A 22,082-nucleotide genomic window follows, 5' to 3' on the forward strand; every position below is an offset into this window, starting at 1 on the left:
ATTCGGATTTTTTGAAAAAAATCGGATTTGTTTGCTAAACCGTTCACATTTCCAAGTAAATCCGAACTTTTGTGATCTCCAGTGTGACCGTGACACGACCCAAACGAGACCCGCATGCGCAGAAGCCAGAAGAATACTCAACGGTGAACGACGTCACTTGTTGTTTGACGAGCAAACGTTAACATGGATGTCAACAACAGTGTTGTCAAAAGCGGAACTCTTTTTGTAATATTAAATTTATTTTCACGAAGGAGCAGCACAATTACAATCTTCTCATTTTAAGAAGGCAATGGAGTCGGGATCGTCTGTACCCACTGTTGTGGAAGAGGAATGTGTATGTGTTGGGCCCGCGCGCCCGCGTGTTTGTGTGTGCAAGCGCGTGCCGCGATAGAGAATGGGGGGGGGGGGGGGGGGGCAGTGTGTGCGCGCATTCATGTTGTGTGTTACGGATGACGGTAATAAAAGAAGGTTTCCCCCAGAATAAATGCTATGGCTGTGTCCGAATTACCGCCCTAACCCCTAACTACTGAAACCCTATATAGTGCGGCACTATATAGTTCTCTATATAGTTCTCTGAATTTTCAAAGCAATTCGGACACCCGTGCTCACTAGTTTTCTCTTTCGGGTGTTTTCGAATGGCGCTTTGCACGAAAACAAAGTGGCGCATTACCGCCACCACCTGGTCTGGAGGGGTACTACTTCTATTTGACGCCGAGAATGACACCATTTGTCAAAGTAAAAATATAATAAATATGAACATTTTATGAAGACTATTTATGAATCTGCTGTTTTCTGATCATGGAAAACGTGGCTGATTTATAAATAATAAGATTACAAACACATTGGTGTAGATTTTATGTATTTGCTGATAAATAAACCCTCATGTCATTAGTCCATGGCAATATTTATTTTTGTGCCGCTGAACGATTTACGGGCTCTTGCGAGGAAGCATTTTTTTTCTGTAGTTTTATCTTCTACCTTACTGAAAATAGCTTTATATATGAATCTGTCCGTGTTCCTGGCAATAATTCAACCGTTTTTCGTGAGATCAAACCAAAAACGAGCAGATATGCACCATCACACAGCAAGGAGGAGGAACAGACATCTCAGAAGATTTCCTCTGGATGCCCCTGACCAGACATGAACAACCTGTGAGTTAAACTTAAAGTTTTTTTATTAGTTCAATTTAAGCATTTGTTACTAATTGTGCTCAAGGTTACACAGTCAGCTGGGTAAGAGTTTTTAACATTCTTTTTCAACACTGGACTATGAGTTGTATAGTCTAACTACATGAAACACTTGTGAGATCAAAGTTTAGTATTTTTTATTCAGAGTCAAACCATATCACTTGTTTTAAACAAAAATACTTTAATTTTTAAATATTTATATAAAAATCCAAAAACCCAGCCAAAAAAAAACCCACAAGATTTTCCAGCATTTATAAATACGTCATAAACTAAAATTTAAGACATCAGAATAAAATGAAACATTAAAAAAATATCAGATTAAATTTTTCTCAATGAAATAATTATTTTTCTATTTTACAGGGTCTTCCACGTCTCTACTGCTTTGCCAACATAAAGGTGTCTGTCGTGGCCCTTCACGCTGACGGTCAGTCCCACACAAGACCAGACCGGCAGACCTGCAAATCGGTTGACCCGCAGGACCATTGAGCATCTGGTGGAGCAGCTTCGGGTTCCTCACACTCTGGGGGGGGGCACACAGGAGACTGAGGTCCTGGTGTTTCTTTTCTGGCTGGCGTGTGGCGCATCTTACGGCGTGGTAACCAGGGCCTTTGACATGCCACGGTCCACTGTGAGCGGCAGACCGCATCCTCCGGCTGATGAGCAGGGTCACCCAGCATCCAGTGGGAATGAACTGCCATTAGTCACCTCTGGTTTTTTAGCAGCTCGCTTGTTCTTGCACCTTCCAAAAGGTCGTCGGGAGCATTGATGGCTGCCACATAAGAATAAAGGCCCTAAAAGAAAATGCAGCTTGTTATTTTAACAGGAAACTTTTTATTCCATTCAACTGCAGGCTGTATGTGACTCTAATGCCAAATTTATAGATATTTTTGTTGGGAATCAAGGATCAGTCCACAGTTCACAGGTTCTACGTAAAAGCCCAATTTATGTAAATAAAACATTACCCACCTGAAGGATCCTTTTGGGTGATGGTGGGTATCCCTGCATTGCTCATCCCATCACGCTGCTGACACCCTACAGGGAACCCATGAGGAATGCGGTTCAGGCCCGTTACAACCAGCACCACGCCAAGGCACGCTCTGTGGTGGAGAGAGCATTTGGCAGATGAGGAGGAGAGCAATATTTCTGAGGGCACTGGAAGTAAAACCAACCTTTGCAATGAAAATCATTGCCTGCAGTTCAGTTCTGCACAATCTGTGCATCAGCAAAGGGGACTGCTGGGAGCCACAGATGTTGAACCACAGCAGGAACCAGTAGGACGGGTAAAGTGGCGTCCGTCTGCGAGGACGAATCTCTGCTTTCCTTTTAGCTCCAACTGTGACACACATGACTCTAGAAGACCAGGATTATTGTTAAGATGTATAAAAATAAATGTTAACATATAAAACGAAAATGTAAATATGTACATTTGATATTTATATGAAAATTCTTTTGAGATTGTTAAAAATGGCTCAGATTTAAATAATACATGTAAATAATTCATTTTTGTTCCTGCATTTATTAAACAAATTGCAAAAACAACGACGACGTTACATTTTGTGAACAATATTTTAAACTCAGGTAACCTTAACAGACTCTCCTGTCACTCTTTGTCCCTTCGTGCTCTTTCCTCCTCTCCTCTTTCAACAACAACCTTTACTCCAACATGACAACGATTACAGTTTAATGATAAATAAATACAAATCTGATCATCAAGTGTCTCTCACTCCCATCCGGCACGAGCTTGCCTGATAACAAACAGGCTATCTTTCTCCATCCACAGATGGATCAGATTTTCCTTATCCTCGTCAGTCCCTACATATATAAACACATTTAAAAAATGTGTTAATAACTTATTACTACGGTTAGAACTCACTCATTTCTTTATGTAATATCAACAGCGTTTGTTTTTAGCATTCGGCGCTAATTCGCGCTAGCGTTAGCTTTAGCATTACCGAAATTGATGAGCTTCAAAACAATGTAGATAGTCGATTGAGGAATATAACATATTAAACACATCATCTTACGTATTTACAAATATATTTTACAACAGATACTTGATACTTTTAAATATACTTACATTTTTAAGTCCTCTATCTTGCGCAACCGTCCGCCATCTTCGAATAATTGAAACGCAGTGTATTGTGGGTCACACGCAATGCATTCTGGTATGAACGCAGTGCATTCTGGGCAATATTCGCCGATCAAGTGAGCATCGATCCACACTGGTTTTTCGTAGAGAATTCTGGGAAATTTCTAGTGCACATGATTTTTGAACTGTAGATTCGGACAGCACTACAAAATGGCGACCGCACTATATAGTGCACTATATAGGGGTTAGGGCGGTAATTCGGACACAGCCATGGACTCTTTATTAACCTGTTCTGGAGAATCTAAGGATCAGAACAGGGAGGAGGAGGGGGATCGCCTCGGGTCCCCTGCGCTTCTGAGCACGTCGGAAAGGGGAGAAAGAAAAAAAAGTTATCGCGGGAAAGGTTCAACACCACGCTCTGCCATTTAGCTGGAATTTTTTTCAAAAACCGCCCAGCCCTGGAGTTTGGCCTGAATAGAGCGATTACCCCAACTATTAATCCAATCGGGGATCTCGCTTCCCTTCCACTGACTGATCTCAGCAGCATCGTCCACCATGGTTGATGTTTACGTTGTCGTTCCCGCCTACTTCAACGCAAAATGATGACGTTTGTTGCGTGTCGATGACGTACGATTCGGAGTCAAGTCGCCTGGCCGGTCAGACGGCGGTCGCAATTGAAAAGAACGGCTACAATTCGGAATCAGGACGGCAAACCCACGGGGCCTGGGTCGCAATTGAAAAGATCGGAACTGTGTCATTCAGACTGTCATGAAAAGATCGGAATTGGGCCGCTTAGGGGGAAAAAATTCGGAATTGGGTCGTTTCAGCCTGCAGTGTGAACGTAGCCCTAGTGTGTGGTCCTTCAAATGTTTTTTAATGCTTTTTCTACAAATTCTAAATTGTATATGCCAAATAAATAAACCCGGTCTGGACTTGGCACCGTCCTCGCCAACCCAACTTCTATATGAAGACGAAGAAGCCTTAACTGAACTTTAGAACAACCCCCACCAAAGGCAATTAACCCTTGTGCTATCTTAAATGACCCCACCCTTACATTGACGTGTTCTCCCTACCATGACAAAGGTGGATAAAGGTGGAAAGATTTCATGTAATCCATGGACACCAGTGAAGATCACAAATCATTGAAGAATAAAGGTTCAGAGCACTGTCTAGTGGGTCTAGATCAGTGTTTTTCAACCAGTGTGCCGCGGCACACTAGTGTGCCGTGGGAGATGGCCAAGTGTGCCGTGGGAAATTGCCCTCATTAACTGATCTAAAAACATTTCCCATCTCCAGGATTTTAGCTCTGTGTTCATCCAAACAGGCCCTGATAAAACACTGAGGAGTTAGGAATATGAAAGATCGTAAAATACCTTTTCTTTGCGTTTATTTTATTTTATTAAAGACATTTTGATAAGAATGACGTACAGCGATTCAGCTGCACCTTCGGCTGTATTTTGGAAAAGTCCCGTGTTGGGGGGGTTAATCACATGTCATCGGTCTGACCAATCAGAAGTGCTTAAAGTCTTCACTTCCTTGTCCCGATTTAGCTTGTAAAGTCGCTCAGTTCTAACAGAAATACCAGCTAAAGCTCGTCTTTAGCGCTGTAGCTTTCCACAGAATCCGATGTCAGACCGTGGAACAAGTGAACAAAACAATGAAGCTCCGAAAACTGATCTTCGGCCGTTTTATGCACTACATTTCCCATGATGCATTGGGTTGTGAGAGTGACAGCGCAAAAGGAGATCTGTTGTTAAACGTCTTGAAACTAACGAACACACATCAAACTGTTTTTAAATCTTCTAACTTAACTTTTATTGAATCTTTTAGAAAAAAACAGCTGCAGTTTCCAGCTTTTTCTGTAACAATTATCTCAAAAATGCATGTGAGATTGTGCAGGGGCTGTAGATCAATACAGACTATGAGTTTGTCCTTTTTTTTTAATTTTTGGATGCTGGTGTGCCGCGGGATTTTTTTTAAGGTTAAAGTGTGCCGTGGCTCAGAAAAGGTTGAAAAACACTGGTCTAGATGACCCAACTCCCAATGTTAAAGTGCTAAGGATAGCACAAGGGTTAAAGAGAGATCTCTTCTCCATGGTTGGAAGGGGGTGTAAACACACTGTGAAGCTCACACCATGCCAGGAAGTACAGGAAAAGAGAGAAGACACGCTTGTTAGCAAAGGACACAGCTACCAGGAGGGGTAACATAGTCCTGGGGACAAAAAGTCAGGTATACGTTTACACCAGAGCGCTTTCCCTTTCTGTCTGGTTGGGTCTGTCCGTAGCCCCTGGCAGCGCTCACGCTCCAGGCTTCCTGTCAAAATAGTCAACGTGACCTGGAAAAGACTGGACCCATGTGGTCCTCCCTTTGTCCTGGACAGTAGCTGACATAGATCCCTTCACTGTGACTAAGGTGGAGCAAATTTTCTTCAGTAGACATCGATGTTCACCTGTTCTGACCCCTATTGGGCCAGTTCTGCTCTGTGCTGACTCTTCTACTCACTCGTCATTTCTCCTCTTTCTAAGATAAATTTAGATTTCTCAGTCATCTCTTTGTACCTCAGAAGGAATTCAGGGGGTTCTGAAAATGAATGGATGAATGGATCTGTTTTTGCAAGTTTGTAAACTGGAAGGGTTAAGCTGTGATGAGGGGATTTTTTTTGTTTTTTTTTACAGATTCTGGAGACAAAACACCTTAATTAAAACTTTTTTTTTACTCTATATTGATAAAGGTTGTTCAGGGAGCCGGTTTAGCTCGTGCTGGTTTGCAGTGCCTTCCGTCTGTGAAACTAGGGTTCAAATCCGGGCTGCTCCCTGTTCCCTTCTCTACCTCTGTGCCGGTCCCAAGCCTGGTTGCTTTGAGAAGGTTGCATCAGGAAGGGCAGCCGGCATAAAACATTGCCAAGTTTGACATGCGACTCGTTCGCTGTGGCGACCCCTGATGGGAAAAGCCAAAAGAGGAAGAAGATTGATGAAGGTTATTCATTATTGTAGACACAGATGTTTAACTGTAAAGGGGGAGTTAAGGCCCGTTCACACCGGGACGAATTTCGCCGGCGATTTTCGCCAACGTTTAACGCTTCGTGACTAAACAAAGGGCACCAATGAGAGTGTGCACACCGACGCGAAAAAACGCCACGCGTCAAAGCGTCAAAAAAAAACGCCTCGGGTTCGTTTTTTTTTTCGACACGTCGCGTCGAAATCTATTCGACCAATGAGAATGGCGCTTTTGCACACGTGTCTGGAGCTTCTGAAGTTACAGTAAAACACCACTTGGGGGCGCTCAAACACAAAACTGCCTTGCTGAGCACACATACCAGTGAAGAAGATAGACGCCAAGTAGCGTCAACACTGCCGCGAAGAAATAATGACGGACATTCTTAAATATCCCCTTACCAAGTACCAGTTGGAGCTACTGGTGCTTGAAATATTCATGTCTTCTTTGTTTGATTCTGACAAGCGTGTAAATACTTGCTCTCTTCTTCTGAGGGAAAAGCGACTTTAAGAAGCGTAAAGTTGCGCAGCGCCACCTTCTATACAGGAGTATTTCTGTTTACATTAAGCGCCATCTAATGTCAGGGAATGAAATTGCATGTTCGCTCGGCTCATCGTCAGCGAAAATCGCCTTGGTGTGAACACAAAAAACGTGGCGAAAAACGCTGGCGAATAACGCCTGGCGAATATTCGTCCCGGTGTGTACGGGCCTTTAGGGTGTTAAAAAACATTTTAAACAAATTTACATTAATGCCCAGAGGAATTGGCAAGAGAGATGAGCAGTGACAGGTTCTAATTAGCAAACCATTAAAAATAACTGACTTAGGAACCAATGACTCAGATATGACCAAAAACTTACTTTGAAAGTTGAATACGGTCCAATAACTTAAGAAACAACAGCGTCGCCAAACTGCAGGAAGTCTGGTAAGCAAATTCATATGATGGCAAAATGACTGAAGCTAACGACAAAGCTAAAAAGACAACGCTAACTCATCACTACGTTTGTCAAGAAGTTATGGAGACAGATGCAAAGGAACCAAGGAAAACAGAAAAAACAGAGAGGGAAGAAGATACAGCCACTGCTCCAAAGAAAAGTGACTTGATTTTGGCAGCAGCTGAAAATCTAAAAGAAATGATGGAAAACTCAGTGATGAAATGAAACAAAATGTGCTCTCCGTTTCAAACAGTGCCAAAGCTGTTGAGTTAAACTGTGCTGAAATTAAAGAACGTAAGGAGAAGTGTGAAGGGACGCAAATAGAGCTAAAGAAGCTCAAAAATGTGAATACTGAGCTAAACAGGAAAGTTGTTGAAGTTGATGCTGAAGCTGCTGACTTGGAACAAATCAAAAGAAGGTGGAATCTGTGTCTCAACAGCTTAAAAGTGGAATAGAAAAAAAGTTTCAGACATCATCAGAAAGAAAACGTTTGACCTGATCTTGGATACAGTGCATCACCTTGGACAGAGCAGCATCAATCGCCCCAGACAAATCAGCATTCAGTTTACGAGAAGAGACTTCAGGGATAAACTATGATGCTCCACAAAAATAGACATCTGCAGTGAGCTCACCATTCGCTTTGCAGAGGATCTCAACGAGGAAGACAGAGAAACTAAACTTACTGTGTGGAACAATCTCGTAAGGCCAGAATGAAGAAAAAAGGATTTTATCAATGGCCAGAAAGTTATTCCTAAATTATAGCCTAAAAATATTTTGTGAGTTGTCTTGATCTTGGTGGACTCAGGGATTTGCAGGGGATTTGGTTCTACAGGTTTGTTTACTTTTTATTTACGTGTTTATTAGTGTTTTATGTCTCAGATGAAAAGTGCACTTTCTCTGATTTCTTTAAATATAAGAAACTTAAGAGGAAAAGTTTATTTTTTATTTTTTATTTTTGTAAAAGGAAGAACACCAATGCGTCTTTACTGACAGGGAACTTGCTCAAAAATTGAAAATTGTAACTTCTGGTCAAAACATCGAGGAGATGAAGCTCATTTTCATCATGGCACCTTAAGGTCAGCAGGGGTTACTATTTGGCTAAAAAGCCTTTATGGTCAGTTAATGTCCCATTACAAAGACCAACAAGATCATTGGTTAATCCTTCCAGAAGTAACATTTTCAACTTACAATGTAATAATTGGGGGTAACCTTAACATTGTTTAAAATAATAAAAGATTTCATGTAATCCATGGACACCAGTGAAGATCACAAATCCTTGAAGGAAAAAGGTTCAGAGCACTGTCTAGTGGGTCTAGATGACCCAACTCCCAATGTTAAAGTGCCTAGGATAGCACAAGGGTTACTAACGTCTGTAATAAACAAAACCTGGTATATGTGTGGCATCATCTCAACCCAGATACAAGTCAGTATTCATGGTTCAGCTCTACTTAAAAATCGAGACTTGACAATTGACTTGTTGCAAGTGAAATATCAAGTACTGAAATACACTCTGATATATCTGTTGCACCTCTGACTGATCACAGTCTTATTTATTCAATCCTAAAACAAAAAATCCAGGAAATCTAACTCTGATCTAGATTCCTCAATCAAAAAGTGAGAATTCTTGAAATACAAAGTCAGGAACTTTACCATCTCATTTGGTAAAAAACCTAAAAAGAAACTTAAAGAAAAAAAGCTCGATCTCCGGTTTCTATAAAAAGGAAACATATTTCGGAAAACAAAAGTCATTTACAGAAAATAAAATTAAATGTTAAAAAACAAAACACAATTTAAAAAACCGAAAAGGAAAGTATTATGGGATGTTTGCAGATTGGATGATGCCGTTTGTGCATCATTTCAGACGATATACTGGATATCATCCAGTGTCCAACCATTCCTATACCGGTTTCTCATTGTGTTTCATTTTTCTAACATTTCATTTTGTTTACTGGAAGGTTTTTCTGATCTTTGGTTTTTACGTTTTAGTGTCTGAAATTTTTTGAGCGGTGTTTTGATGTAATTTGCACTTCAGGGCCACCGTAACATACTCAACAGAATGCAGAATTCTCACAACTGGTTTATAATCAATTTGATTATGTGTTTACTTGTGTTGTGTTTACTTTTTAGTTGTCTGGTGCTCTCGCAGCGCATTTGTGGTGTTATTATAATTTCCAGCACTCTGATGCTACATGATTCCTACGCCAAACTCGTGTCAAAACCCTTTCCTTTTTTAGGTTTGGCAAATTTGCTGCTCGACACTTACATGGTGCCTTTGTCAGTTCTCCTTCCCCAACCCCTCTCTGCTTGGCCTCTGATTCATCCCAGCTGCTTCCACTCATCTCATCTTGCTTTCAGACCTTCATAAGGAGCTCCAGGACCAGTATTCATCACCAGTTCATTGCCCCAGATGGTGCTTAGTCTGGTCTTCTTAGTCTTCAAGTTCCATGTTTTTGCTCTTGCCTAATCAACCTTTGCCTTGTCTTCAGGATCACCAAAACCACGAGTGGATGCCAGAGGTTCCAGACAATCCAAGCAGTATTACATCACAGAAGCGTCTTACCTCGCCACGAAGCTTCGCCGAACCTCCAGCCACGTTACGAGCCAATGCCGAACCTCCAACCTCGCCGACTTCCTGCTACGCCTCAAAACAAAACACATCTGAGAAAATAAAACTCCTTACTTACCACTTCACTCAACTGTTGTCTTCCTTCCTGGTTCCAGCGTCTGGGTCTGTCTAGCCTACCAAGTCATGACAGTCATGTTCATAAGCTTGATGCCCTGGCCACATGTGGGAGGAGCTACCATCATGGTTTTAGCCTGATCGCTGCATGGCGTAGTGTCTGTGTTTATCTAATTTACTATGCATGGAAGACACAGATGATGTTAAAAGATCTGGTTTATTTAATTAGAAAAGGTCTATTAAAGCATCGGTTCAAATGTCTGGGTTCAAGAGATCATCCAGAGGCTCTTCCGGTACGGGGAACTTCATTCCTGCTGCAAAAGCTGCAGCTGAATGACTGTTGCTTTCTCTGTGGTGTTTCTGGGTCTTTGAGTTGTTGTTCTGCGTTAGTCCGAGAGGGGAAAAAGAAGATTAGAATTAGAGGATCATTTTATTATTGTCTCGAGGAAATAGAGAAAATTATCACTAAGTTTTTTTTTTTTTTAAACAAATAAAGTGAGATGTATTTTATAATGATCTATGTGATGGTTCTGCAGCAAGTCATCTGCAAAAGGCCACAGAAGACTTTGAGCTTTGAGGCTCTAGGCTACTTTGTAGTGAAGCAATAGTTATCTGGGACACAACCTTGAATTAAATCCAAATGTGTGGTTTACAGGAACATGATGGCTAAACTCCAAAATACATTTAGTTTACAGGCAGGGACCAGAAGAAGCTGGAAGAAGCCCAAACCCTGACTGATTATGGAGATTTCAGACTGGATCTTCCTCCAAACCCTTGGACCTTGATTCTCAAATGATCCACGTACTTTCCTTTCATCAGAAAACAAGACCGTAGATCACTGGCCAACAGTCCAGTCCTTCTAGTCTTGGTCCAGTTGAGACGTTTCCTCCTTTTTTTCCAGGCTTAGAAGTTTCTTGACCAGAGGAAACTGACAGTTGTAGTCCGTCTCCTGAATGTGTCTGAATGAGGTGGTTTTTTTAAGCTGTTCTTCGACCTCATTCTACTCTTTCAAGAGTCCTGCAGGTTCTTCAATCTTGTCCTTTTGATGATCAGCTGAAGCCCACAGTTGCCACTGTTGCTGCTGCATCTTCTCCTGCCACATTTTGCTCTTTCATTAGACTTTCTGTTGATCTGCTTGAACACAGAGCTCTGTGAACAGCCAGCCGCCTTAGCTATAGGACCTTTAGTGGCTCATCCAGACTGTGGAGGTGATCAGTGATGGTCTTCAGGCTGGTTGTTAAGTCTGTAGTCTTCTCCATTTTGAACCCAATTGAACCAGTTTAAGGACATCTAGGGGAACCTGTGCAGGTGCTTTGAGTTTAATAGATGTAACCATCTTTGAGTGGATGAAACTCAGATTAAAACATTCATGTCCAGCAGAATTTGGGCAGATTTCTCCAAAGTATTCACATTTTTTGAAATTTAGATTTTTGTGGATTTCATGATTTGGAATCCCAATTTATGTCAAACTATACAAAGAAATACTTGAAATCAACTAAACAGTGAGCTCTGAATCTATAAACTATTGTAGTTTTGTTTTTAAAGGATACATGGAAATGAACAGTTTAATGTTGCCAGACATGAAAAAGTTCTGTTCAGGTGCAGCGTGTTACCTTGTAATCCAGAAAATGATTTCATACAAATACTTATCGAGATCCTTGATTCTCCTCATCCTGGTAACAAGACTCCTCTTCAGCTTGATGAAGATGTTAAAGTTCTCCCAGTACCCCTCCCCCCAGCTCTCCAGGTATCGTGCTTGTTTGACAAGATAATTTTGCTTTATCAGATGCTCATTGATGAAGACATTTGTTCTTTTCAGCTTGTTTAACAGTGCAATCGTATGTTTCCGGTTAAAAAAAACTCATGAAAATGGCTTGTTTTTCCTTCCTACTTTTCCTGGGCAGAATGTGACAATCCTCAATGCCATTACTGTCCAGCTGAACTAATTTCTCCCACTTGTTGCTCAATAGAGCTGATGTCATTGTCATCTGGTTCTCCTAGGCTGTTGATGGTCACAGCACGCCTGTAGGACCGCGGTTAGATGCTTAGGCCGGTGACAATCACATCTGTATTGCTCCGGCTCCAATACCCTGCTTTCTAAAAATGCAATGTTTCGCTCCTGCTCTTGTTTCTGGACCCAGAAAAACTCCACAGCTAGGTACAAAACTGCCTTCTGCTGCAATTTCATAGCAGATACTTCCTCAGCCAGTTAAAAGTTTGTTAAAAGAAGCTTTCTCTTTCTTAAAAGGGGGAAGACACTTTTTCTGTTTCCTCACTGGAGCTTTTCTGCACAAATTAACTTTCTGAAGATGTTTGTTTTTGGTTAATTTAGCTGTAATTTAGCAGTCAGCCACTTTCAGAATTTTTCTGTGGCCTAGTACCAAGTGACCCAAATGACTAAATAAATGCAAGGAAGGAAGCAAAATGAGACGTTGATAAAATGGTCAGTTAGGTTGGTAAAATCATGCTGAGGTTGGAGCTACCAGGAAAGAAGCTCCAACCTGGAAGATCAAGGAGAAGATTGATGGATGTTGTTAAGGCAGTCATGCGGGTGAATGAACAGAAAGCAAAGAATAAGGTTGGAGGGAGGTGATTTTCTTTGGGGAGCACTGAAGGGAAGAGCTGAAAGGTTAAGAAAGTACGATCATAACACAGCTTGAATAGGTGATAGTTTTCCTATTGTTTAATAATAATTTTTGTTTTTTATGAATACAAGCTGTCTACATTGACTGCATTTCATCAAATTTTAAAAATGGAATAATTTATTCCGCTATTAAATCATTTAAAAATGAAATGTGGGACTGCAAAAGTGGAATGACATCAGTGCTGAATGCATGTTGTACTCACACTAAGGTCATATTACTGTAGATAACATGTGCAGACTCTAACAGTATGTCAACAAGACAGTCCTTGAACTACCAAAAGGGTCGAGAACTTCAGCCATGGACTTTTTTTCATTCCAAAAAGCATCTATTGCTTGTTCGCTGATCTGTTGAGACAGAAGTTCTGCTTGGCTTCAAATTCATCTGCAAACACTGATGTAGGTTACATGTTGTCACTGAGATCACCACATTAATATTAACAACCAGTATAAAAAAACAAAACAATGCTGGATAGCTGTTTTCTATGGATAGGTGTTTTTTATGGATAGTAATATTTATTTATAAAAATAGCTTTATTTTATTGAATGTAAGAAATGATGGATATCTATTTATTTTTTTGTGGCTTCGTGCAAAGTCAGTATATAGTAGAGATGTAAAGGATAAAGATACCTTAAAAATAATGATCGAGCACTCCGAGTAACAGCAGTAAAGGTTAGGAATGTAACAGATAGAAACGTATTGAAAAATCAATAGAGTAACAATAGTGTTGATTGAAAACCACGAATATTAAGAGGATTTTTTTGGTAAAAAGGTATAAAATCAACCAGAAAGTAAACAATCTCCTTCTGTTAACCTTAGTCAGTTTCTCTTCCTGTTAAGTCTTTACTGTTTTGCCTTTTTATGCTATGTGATGCAAACGAAATGTATCCATTCCAGTAAAATAATTGGACTGTATCATATCGCCACAAACCTAGTAGAATCTTTTATTCATGGAGCATTTATGGAGATAAATTCTATATCTTGAAAGGTGCTATACAAATAAAGGTTATTATTATTATTATTATTATAGTGTATTTGCTACCGACAGCAACACAAAAGAAGAGGCGCCGTCCAAACAAATGTGGAGATAAATCTGATCTTTCTCCTCTTGAACTTTATGATATTTTTCTTATTTCCATAGAGACATTATTATTTTTACTTTTATTGTTTCCTTCCTTGGACTAATCCGGGTCAGAAAGTCATCAAGTCACAGAAAGACGGAAGTACCGCTGAAGGCGACCATCATTTAGACACAGCTCTTGGATTAGATGGTGAAGCCACAGACAAAAAGGCTGAATGAAAAAAACCCAGACATGAAGATGTGTTTACTGATGCTTTTGTAGAGCTCTTTAAAATAAATAAAGCTGATCTCTTAACGCTATACATGCTTTGTAAATGATATGTACAGTCAAGTAGCAATGAGACTGAAAACTAGGGGTGTATTGTACACTGGTACAATGAGCCCCAGGTAAATCTGTGTCTTGTCAAGACTCTGACGATACGATGCAATTCCCGATATATTCAGAGATGGAAACAGAGACAATACAACTTAGATAAAACGTTGTCTAAATATGAATACACCTCTCACATTAGTAATATTGTAAAATACATTTCATGTAATGATCAGAACATTAAACACTGCAACTGTATTTCATTTACAAGTTGCTTTTACCAAAGCAAATTCATGGTGGTTTTCTTTCAATAAGTTAAGAAATGTTTTTTCAACAGTCAATGTTGTCTGATTTTCAATGCAAAATATTTTTCTGTATAGGAAACCCTTCAAGGATTAAATATGCATAAGACTATGGTCTCGTATCTCAAAATACCACAGCGCAGCAGCCTAAAGGCAAGTTTTTCAGCAAATACAGCGGGTGGCAGCACGGCAACATTTGTAATCGGGAGGTGGCAGTCGCATTTTTACACGCCGCATGGCAGCTGCAGAGATTTTAGAAAGTTAAAATCTTACGGTGACTAGACAATTTTTTGACAGTGGCCGCCTGTGGAGGTCATGCAGGGGCAATCCAGTGACAGGGGGTGGCAGGAGGGCAGTAGTGTGATAATTGACCAGTAGGAGGGTCTCCAAGGTCCCCAAAATCGTCTGATGATCGCCCATTTCAGACTGCCCCCCTCCAGCCACCCCCCTGCCCCCCATGCTGCCACCTCACTGAAGGTTCGCCGCAGCAAGACGGGGTAAATGTGTGTGAAGTATCTTAGGTCAACAGTCCAGAGTAATGGAGAGTGTGGGAAAAAGTGAAGAAGCAGGTTGGAATGGTTGGAGAAAAGTGTCAGGTGTGATGTTTGATACAATTTTTCAGCTCAAATAAAAGGAAAGGTGTAGAAAACTGTGGTGAGAACAGCCATGTTATTGGGCCCAGAGACAGTGGTACTGAGGAAAAGACGGGACGCAGAGCTGGAGGCTGCAGAGAGGAAGATGCTGAGGTTCTCCTTGGAAGGACCAGGATGGATCAGGACTGAGGACATCAGAGGGACAGCACATGTTAGAGGTTTCGGAGATAAAGTCTGAGAGGCCAGACTGGGATGGTTTGGAGATTTCCAGAGGAGAGACAGTGAATCTATTGGTAGAAGGATGCTGAGTCTAGAGCTGCCTGGCAAGAGGTCTAGAGGAAGACCAAAGAGGAGGTTTTTGGATGCAATGAAGGAAGACATGAAGGTAGCTGCTGTTAGAGAAGATAGGGTTAGATGGGGCAAGTTGAGGTGCTCTTGTGACCCCTGAAAGGAAAAGAGGAAGTTTATGCAGAATACATTTGAACAAGAGAGACTTGTACTTATCATTGCACATGAGAAGAGCAGCTAGAAAGCAGTCACTATTGAACAAAGAAACACTGTTTAAAGAAAGTGTTGTGCAAGTAAAGAAATCTTTTTGACCTTGCATTTCTACATTCTGAATGCAGTCTGGCCTTCCTTTTTGCACTGAGGGTACAAAAAATATTATCTACAGTTTTGCCAACATCCTCTTCTCTCCCACAAGGTTAAGAGTCCAGGGGGCAGCCCAGGACAGAGAACACGATTTACGTGGAAAATGGAATCATTGACAAGAGTGATTGTTTACTAAAATAAGATCAGCCCAAACTTGCCACGTGACAGTTGACTATATAAAACAACTGTCTCCCTGAGTGCATTTAGACTGCAGGCATGAATCTTTGGGCTGTCCTGACGGTTACACTCTGTGGCATACTGCCCACGGGGGCAGAGGTTGTTAATACTTTCATCTATTGTTCTGAGTACTTTTACAAGGGGAAACATCCTCTAGGCTTTGATCAAAATGCAAAACAAATATGTCAAAAGACATTTTATAGTGGGTATTACTTTGCATCGCTGTACTCCACAGTCCATAGGATCCCCCTGTACAGCGCCTACACATTTAGCTTTGCCTGCAACAACCAGGAAGGACGTAAAAGTGGAAACTGGTACATTGAGCCCCAGGTAAATCCTCCTCTTTACAATAGTATATGTAAAATTGAGCAAAGATGGACTATGTTTTACTGATGCAAATATGTTATCTATCAAAGTTTAGTTTAGTTTATTATGATTTTTAATGCATTGATTTGTGACATCTCGCATCAATAAGAAAATGTATGAAAATGAGAACAGATTTCAGATCAAATACAACATATTCTCTATTTTATACATTTTTTTGGTATGATTGCTGTTGCTAAGAATTTTATTCTTCAAACCTTCTGATTTTTTTTTTCTTTTTAACACAACCTTTGTATTTGGGAAGATCTGAGGTGAAATGTGTCTTTCATTTTGATTATTCAAATAATATAATTCAATACAGTTGTAATAATAAATGTTAAATGTACACCAAAAAAAGTAAACATAGAAAACACCATTTAACTTTAACATTCTAAAACAAATCTAGTTTTAATTGTTTTACAATTTCCAATTTTTATGGATCAAGCACATGTTTATGTTTCTACATTGTTTATAAATTTGTCTTTATCTAGACACTGAAGATTAGGGTGATAAAGTGTCACAATGCACATGTCACCTACAAGATTTCACTGAACAATTATCAATACAGAACCAATAATGGTTTCTCTAATGGTGCATTTAATCATTTCAATTTCAATTCAGTAAAAACTCTTCCTTTTTGCATGTAAACTGCAGATTTCTTATCTCCACACAACTACACACATTACAAGGATCTGAAGTTATTTACAGACATCTGAAGAAGCAGCCATTCAACAATTTGTCTTTTCATTTCGTGTGACATATCTTTTTTTAAAAATATTTGCTCCATTCTTTGTTCTGTTTTAAAATAGAAAAAGCGAGAACTTCTATGAATCCAGGGATTAGTTTAAAAAAAGTTTTTTGACTGATCAAAAGGCAAATGTTTTCTCAGAAAAAGACCACAATTAATTTATTTTCTTTACTTTACCGACCATAACAGTATTCAATGAAAACAGAGTTTGTTTCCTGCAGATACTTTTTGAAAGTGGGTCTTTGAGCAACAACACTGATGCTGTGAGATAAAAAATAAAGCTTTTAAATGACCCTTATGTTATGGGATATAAACAAAGCACCTTGTCAAAACGTTTGTGAAAATAAGTGAAGCATTTTGTCAAATAATACTTATTTAAGTCTAATAACAACAGAGGATAACCTGATTTTTGATGTCTCTTTCCCTCAGCTCTCACAAGATGAAGACCCTAACTATGCAACCATGCCTTACATGAAGTCATATACTGCAAGGGATTCAGGCAACATCAAAGTCAAACAATCCATTGATGAAGACTACAAACACACTGGCTATGACAGAGGTCACTTGAACCCCAACAGCTTTCAGTGTAATGACGGGCGTGGGGCCACCTTCACCCTCACTAACGCTGTTCCCATGGATGCCTGCTTCAACCGAGTCCATTGGAAAGACTGGGAGGCTGAAGTGATAGCAATTTTGAGGCAACAAGATCGAACAGGAACTGCTTACCTGGTGACAGGGGCTGTACCATCTTCCAATGTACTTGAGAAAATACCAAAGCAGGGAATTTTTGATGATGATGATGACCGAGACTTCAACAGAGTAACAGTACCAACACATATTTGGACAGCAGTGTGTTACATCCATCCAACGAATGAGGAGGAGTCATTCTCTTTTGGCTACATAGGGTTAAATAAACCACATGGCAGCATTCATGTCAAGAAAATAACTGATCTGACAAACCATTTGTCTACCCTTTACGTCAGCAACAACTTGAAGATTTTTGAAGATGACTGCACCTTTTCAAACCAAAAGCGGAAATCTGAGACAGTGATAAAAAAACTCGGTAGGAGAATTCAGCTGCCAATGGGCAACCGCCTCACCATGACTCCAGATGTAATGAACACTTTGCATGCCGCTATGAGTCTCTCTGATGATGAGACTGTAACATACCCTGCAAAAAGAGGAAGGATAACTGATCTCAAAGTAGATTTCATTTACAACAACGTACAAACATGGCTACGGGGGATGGAGGCAATGAAACTAACTTTTGGACTTGCCTGCGTGCTTTCTACACCCTTTGCTGGACGTGTGAGGGATGAGCTGCGGCGCAAAAGGCAAACGTCTGAGGAACTCGTCTGCAGAATTGCACCTGAGGTTTTAGATAGTTGTGCCACCTCCTGCCTGTTCAATGAAATAGCTAGAGACTACTACTGTTCCACTGGGACCATGACTGTAAGATGTTCACCAACATACTCAGATATAGCAGTAAACGGAGAGAGGTGTAAGAGCGACCACACTTGTGGCCATCATGGCTCGTATGACTATTACTGGTGCAACACCGAGAGCAGCTGGCAATACTGCAGTCCTCCACTGCCTCTAGGGAAAACAGACAAAGGAAAATTTTGCAGTTCTAAGCGCAACTGTGCTAAATATGGGTATTCTTACTACTGGTGTGACCTTGATGATGGTAGTTGGCAATACTGTACCAGATAGTTTCTCTGGTTTGGCATTAATAAGAGACATGAGTTTAAGTTACCATGGATATATTCTGTATTTGTGTTATTTCTTTACAGTGTATAAAGATTATCCACGATTACTTTATAGCTCAGTCTTTGGCTTCATGTTTGTAACTTTGTTTACATAAAGTAAATGGATGCCTGAATGAAACTGTCAAAAAGAACGATATGCATCAAGACAAAGTTGTGCACAAATTTGAATGCAACATTAGTTTTACGTTAAACTTTTCTGTTTTGAATAAGATTTGTCTTTGTTTTGAACCCGACTTTGGACTGTCAAAGATATGTCACAGGGTCACAGGCATATACATAGAGTCCTGAAACATTGATACAGCAAAATGAGTATGTGTATTGAGTCTCACTTATTAAACAAAACTGGAAAAGAACATTTTATGTCTATTTTATGATATCAGTTGTCTACATTTACACAACATTTTTAAAAGTAATGCTAAAGAAATTAAAACCAAAAGGATAAGGACTGTTCCTCAGTGCCTGATTGTTCTCCATTACGGAGGCGTCTTTTTTTTTCTGACTCTCGATCTCTAGTTGTGGTCAGATGCATGATGCAACCTTTGCCAAATCGATATTTAGTGACTCGATATAAATGCCTGTGAACCTGTGACTCATTTTTGACAATAATCTAACAGGAGAAATTTGGTATGGGAAATGTGTAGGGACAGCTACACAAGTGTCACAGCTAGGGACACTTTAGAATCATCTCACTACCTTAGAAGCATGTTTTTGGACTACGAGAGGTAGTTAGAGTGCCCACTCATGCACAGAAAAAACCCAGCTGGGATTTGAACCAGGGCCTTTTTGCTGCAAGCTGAGAGCGCTGAACACTTCGCCATTATACAACCTGTGCAAAAGTCATGTAAAAAATAAAGCTTGAAGGCAGACCATGTTTGTGGAGTTCTGTGATAAGTACTTTTCTCTCAAAGTTTTCAAATTGTCAGCTGCTTTAACGAGCAAATTTTGGCACATTGAGTTATTTTAAAATCTTAATTCAAGATCTCTTTAACTAATTGTCTTGTTGTGTTACATGATTAAGCAGAAATGCACAACACTAGACCAGCAAGCAATACCCTAGTTAGGATATCCAGGGGATCATTGGAGGACGTAGTTGGCAGTTTGGGGGCCCCAGGCCAACGATAACGTAGGGGCCATTTAACTTCCTTACTGGTCCACTTTCAGGAAAACGTCAGTGTCAAGAATCCAAATGTTTTGATAAGAAATTAAAAAAGGAAATCCCTTTAAAAAGAGTCATGTACCACCAGATCTAACAAAAAAGGTTAAGCAGTAATTAATCATCCATTATTTATTACTTCGTGATTTGATTGAAAGTCCAGGTTTTACATATTTTAATGATATTACATCGACCATGTTTGCAGTCAGTCAGAGAAAAACAAAGAAGAATGGATTCCTATTGAACTTTACTAACAACCACTGATGTTTTGGTCAAATATTAAGATCAATAAAAAAAGAAACACTATAGAACTTCTAGTTTAGCTTATTAGCCTTTCATGAACAATTGTGGAAATTGTTTTTTTTATTTCACTCTTCTTTTATTTAGGTGAGATAAAAGAAAAGAAAATGTCCTTTGAAACATAATGAAGTATAATAAACTGAAGGACCAATCAACCCAAACTCACTCATGATTGCGTAATCTCTCGTGCTGCAGAGCTCACAGCCTCATGCTAAAATTAAACAAGAAATACACAAAAAAAGTGATTTTGAGGATTAAAGTGATTGGAATCAAACCTATAAACAGCATTTATGGAAAAGGTTAATAAACACATTTATTTTATTATAAGTAGGCTTTCCTGACTGCAGGTGAGGAAGACAACAGGTGAAGCACTGCCTGAGACCTGCCTCTCCCCAGACCGCATATCTCTGCTTGAAATGTGTTTCAACCAGGAACGAAAAGATCCCGAACCTCAGCCGAACCGAAACCAGTTTTTTTCCGCAAAGTCAGATTTTTTTTTGGGGGGGGGGGGGGGGGGGGGGGGGGGGGTCACATCTGTTTCATCTTTACTGTTAAATAGATCTACACAGAAAGGATTTCTATTTTGAAATTATGCTTTCTTACCTTATTAGTCCATCAAAAAGATAGTAAATGTGCACCTACTTTTACTCTAAAAGCAAAAGGCACTGGGTCCCATTCAAAGAGTCTTTGGTGTTACTTGGCCTGGACTTGAGCTCACGCCCTTCACAGTCTCAGGGTGGACACTCTACTACAAGGCCACTGGCAGAGCTAGATGACATTATATGGCATGGCAGGAGGGGGGCAGAAGTTTGGAAGAAGAGCAGAGGGGAAGGCCACTACAAATGAAAGGATCAAAAACACGCATTTCAAACATTAATATCAAAACAGCAGTTCTTTTAGTTGAAGTGCTGTTTGTAATGATTAAAGAAGCTTGTATTGATGATTTCTTAACTCTATGAAACCTGAATTTATTTTCCAATTATAAAAAAAAGATGTTTTCATATCCTAGTAAATGCTAAATAAAGTTATGATGGTACATTTGACCAGAGTACATCAAATAGATATAATTTTAGGTTTGTCGCTAATCTGCAACAAGCAACATCTACCATATGATTGAAAGAAAACAGTTTCCATCTCCAGTATGAAGAGATTTTTATTCATGCAACAGTTATTTTGTTAGTATTTTCACTTTAATGACTGACACGGTGTAATAGTTATCATTAGTTCTAATAAAACACGAACTAAAAAATAAAAAGAAAGCACACAAAGCTATGGAAGGCCATTTTAACATTTAAAAGCTAGACTGGATGTGTGTTGCAGATATCTGTATTTGAGTTAGTCATAATTTAATTGTAGATATCTATAATCAAGTTACAGATATCTTGAAATTAAATTTGATTAGAGATATCTGAAAATTGAGATATATATCGCAAGCCATTTAAGATGTGTGAGGAGTTGAATGTCGTTTTCAATGATGTCATTGCAGATATCTATAATTCAGTTTTGACTAGGCAAAACTGAATTATAGATGTGTCTAACAGTCGTTTCGACTAGTAACAATTATGTTACAGATATCTTGAATTACAATTCCAACTATCCAAAATGTAATTACGACTAGTTAGAAAAACGTTGGTGATATCTACAATGTTAATTCCGGATAGTTAAACTTAGCTTTTTAATGTTAAAATGGCTTGCGATACTAACACATATCCGGTCTTTTGGAACCGACATACCCAGAGTAAGCAAGTTCAGGCGGATTTCCGCCAGAGTTAAGGGTAGTTTAAACATGCTTCCTGGAATACACCCCTGGAATACCCCCCAGGTCCACCATTAAAATGTGCAAATTTGATATTCTTTTAACATTTATAATAATTACTATCAATTTGCAATTTGCGTTCACTCTTTTTCATTTCTTGTACTTTCATTCACTTCAGCCATTTTTGTGATACACCACAGTAAAAAGATGCCATTATTGAAAATACAATATTTAGACTTTATATTTTATAGATTACATCCAAAACATATTTTTTGTTTTTTCAAAACGCTTTCTGGCTCCTCTCTCTCTGTGTGGGGTGGGTGGTGCTGGGCCAGGGGTGTCGGCGCATTGGGG

The 22,082-nt window shown here is 39.7% G+C and overlaps 1 protein-coding gene and 1 long non-coding RNA gene across 3 annotated transcripts; one reads left to right on the forward strand and one right to left on the reverse strand.

The window, feature by feature from the left end:
* Nucleotides 1-2,233: 2,233 nt before the first annotated feature.
* LOC111949082 lies at nt 2,234-3,371 on the reverse strand. Of its 2 annotated transcripts, XR_002875114.1 has the most exons (4): nt 3,265-3,371; nt 2,912-2,999; nt 2,357-2,537; nt 2,234-2,284 (listed from the first exon to the last, which is right to left on the reverse strand). It is a non-coding gene; the product is annotated as an uncharacterized LOC111949082 (long non-coding RNA). The 2 variants fall into 2 exon arrangements; XR_002875113.1 differs by lacking the exon at nt 3,265-3,371 and having other exon boundaries at nt 2,912-3,036.
* Nucleotides 3,372-15,650: 12,279 nt separating this feature from the next.
* Nucleotides 15,651-19,390, forward strand: LOC101168896. Its single transcript, XM_004078600.4, has 2 exons — nt 15,651-15,969; nt 17,180-19,390. The coding sequence occupies exons 1-2, from the start codon at nt 15,679-15,681 to the stop codon at nt 18,461-18,463; spliced, it is 1,575 nt and encodes a 524-aa protein (XP_004078648.1). The 5' UTR covers nt 15,651-15,678; the 3' UTR covers nt 18,464-19,390.
* Nucleotides 19,391-22,082: the final 2,692 nt, after the last annotated feature.

This window comes from Oryzias latipes, chromosome 17, assembly GCF_002234675.1.
Source record: "Oryzias latipes chromosome 17, ASM223467v1".
Lineage (NCBI taxonomy): Eukaryota > Metazoa > Chordata > Actinopteri > Beloniformes > Adrianichthyidae > Oryzias > Oryzias latipes.

Excerpts from the sequence above, each read along its gene's own strand:
- LOC101168896 (XM_004078600.4), top strand. The coding sequence starts at position 15,679 with ATGAATCTTTGGGCTGTCCTGACGGTTACACTCTGTGGCATACTGCCC. Across the intron at positions 15,970-17,179 it reads ACTGGTACATTGAGCCCCAG|CTCTCACAAGATGAAGACCC; the intron begins GTAAATCCTCCT and ends TCTTTCCCTCAG.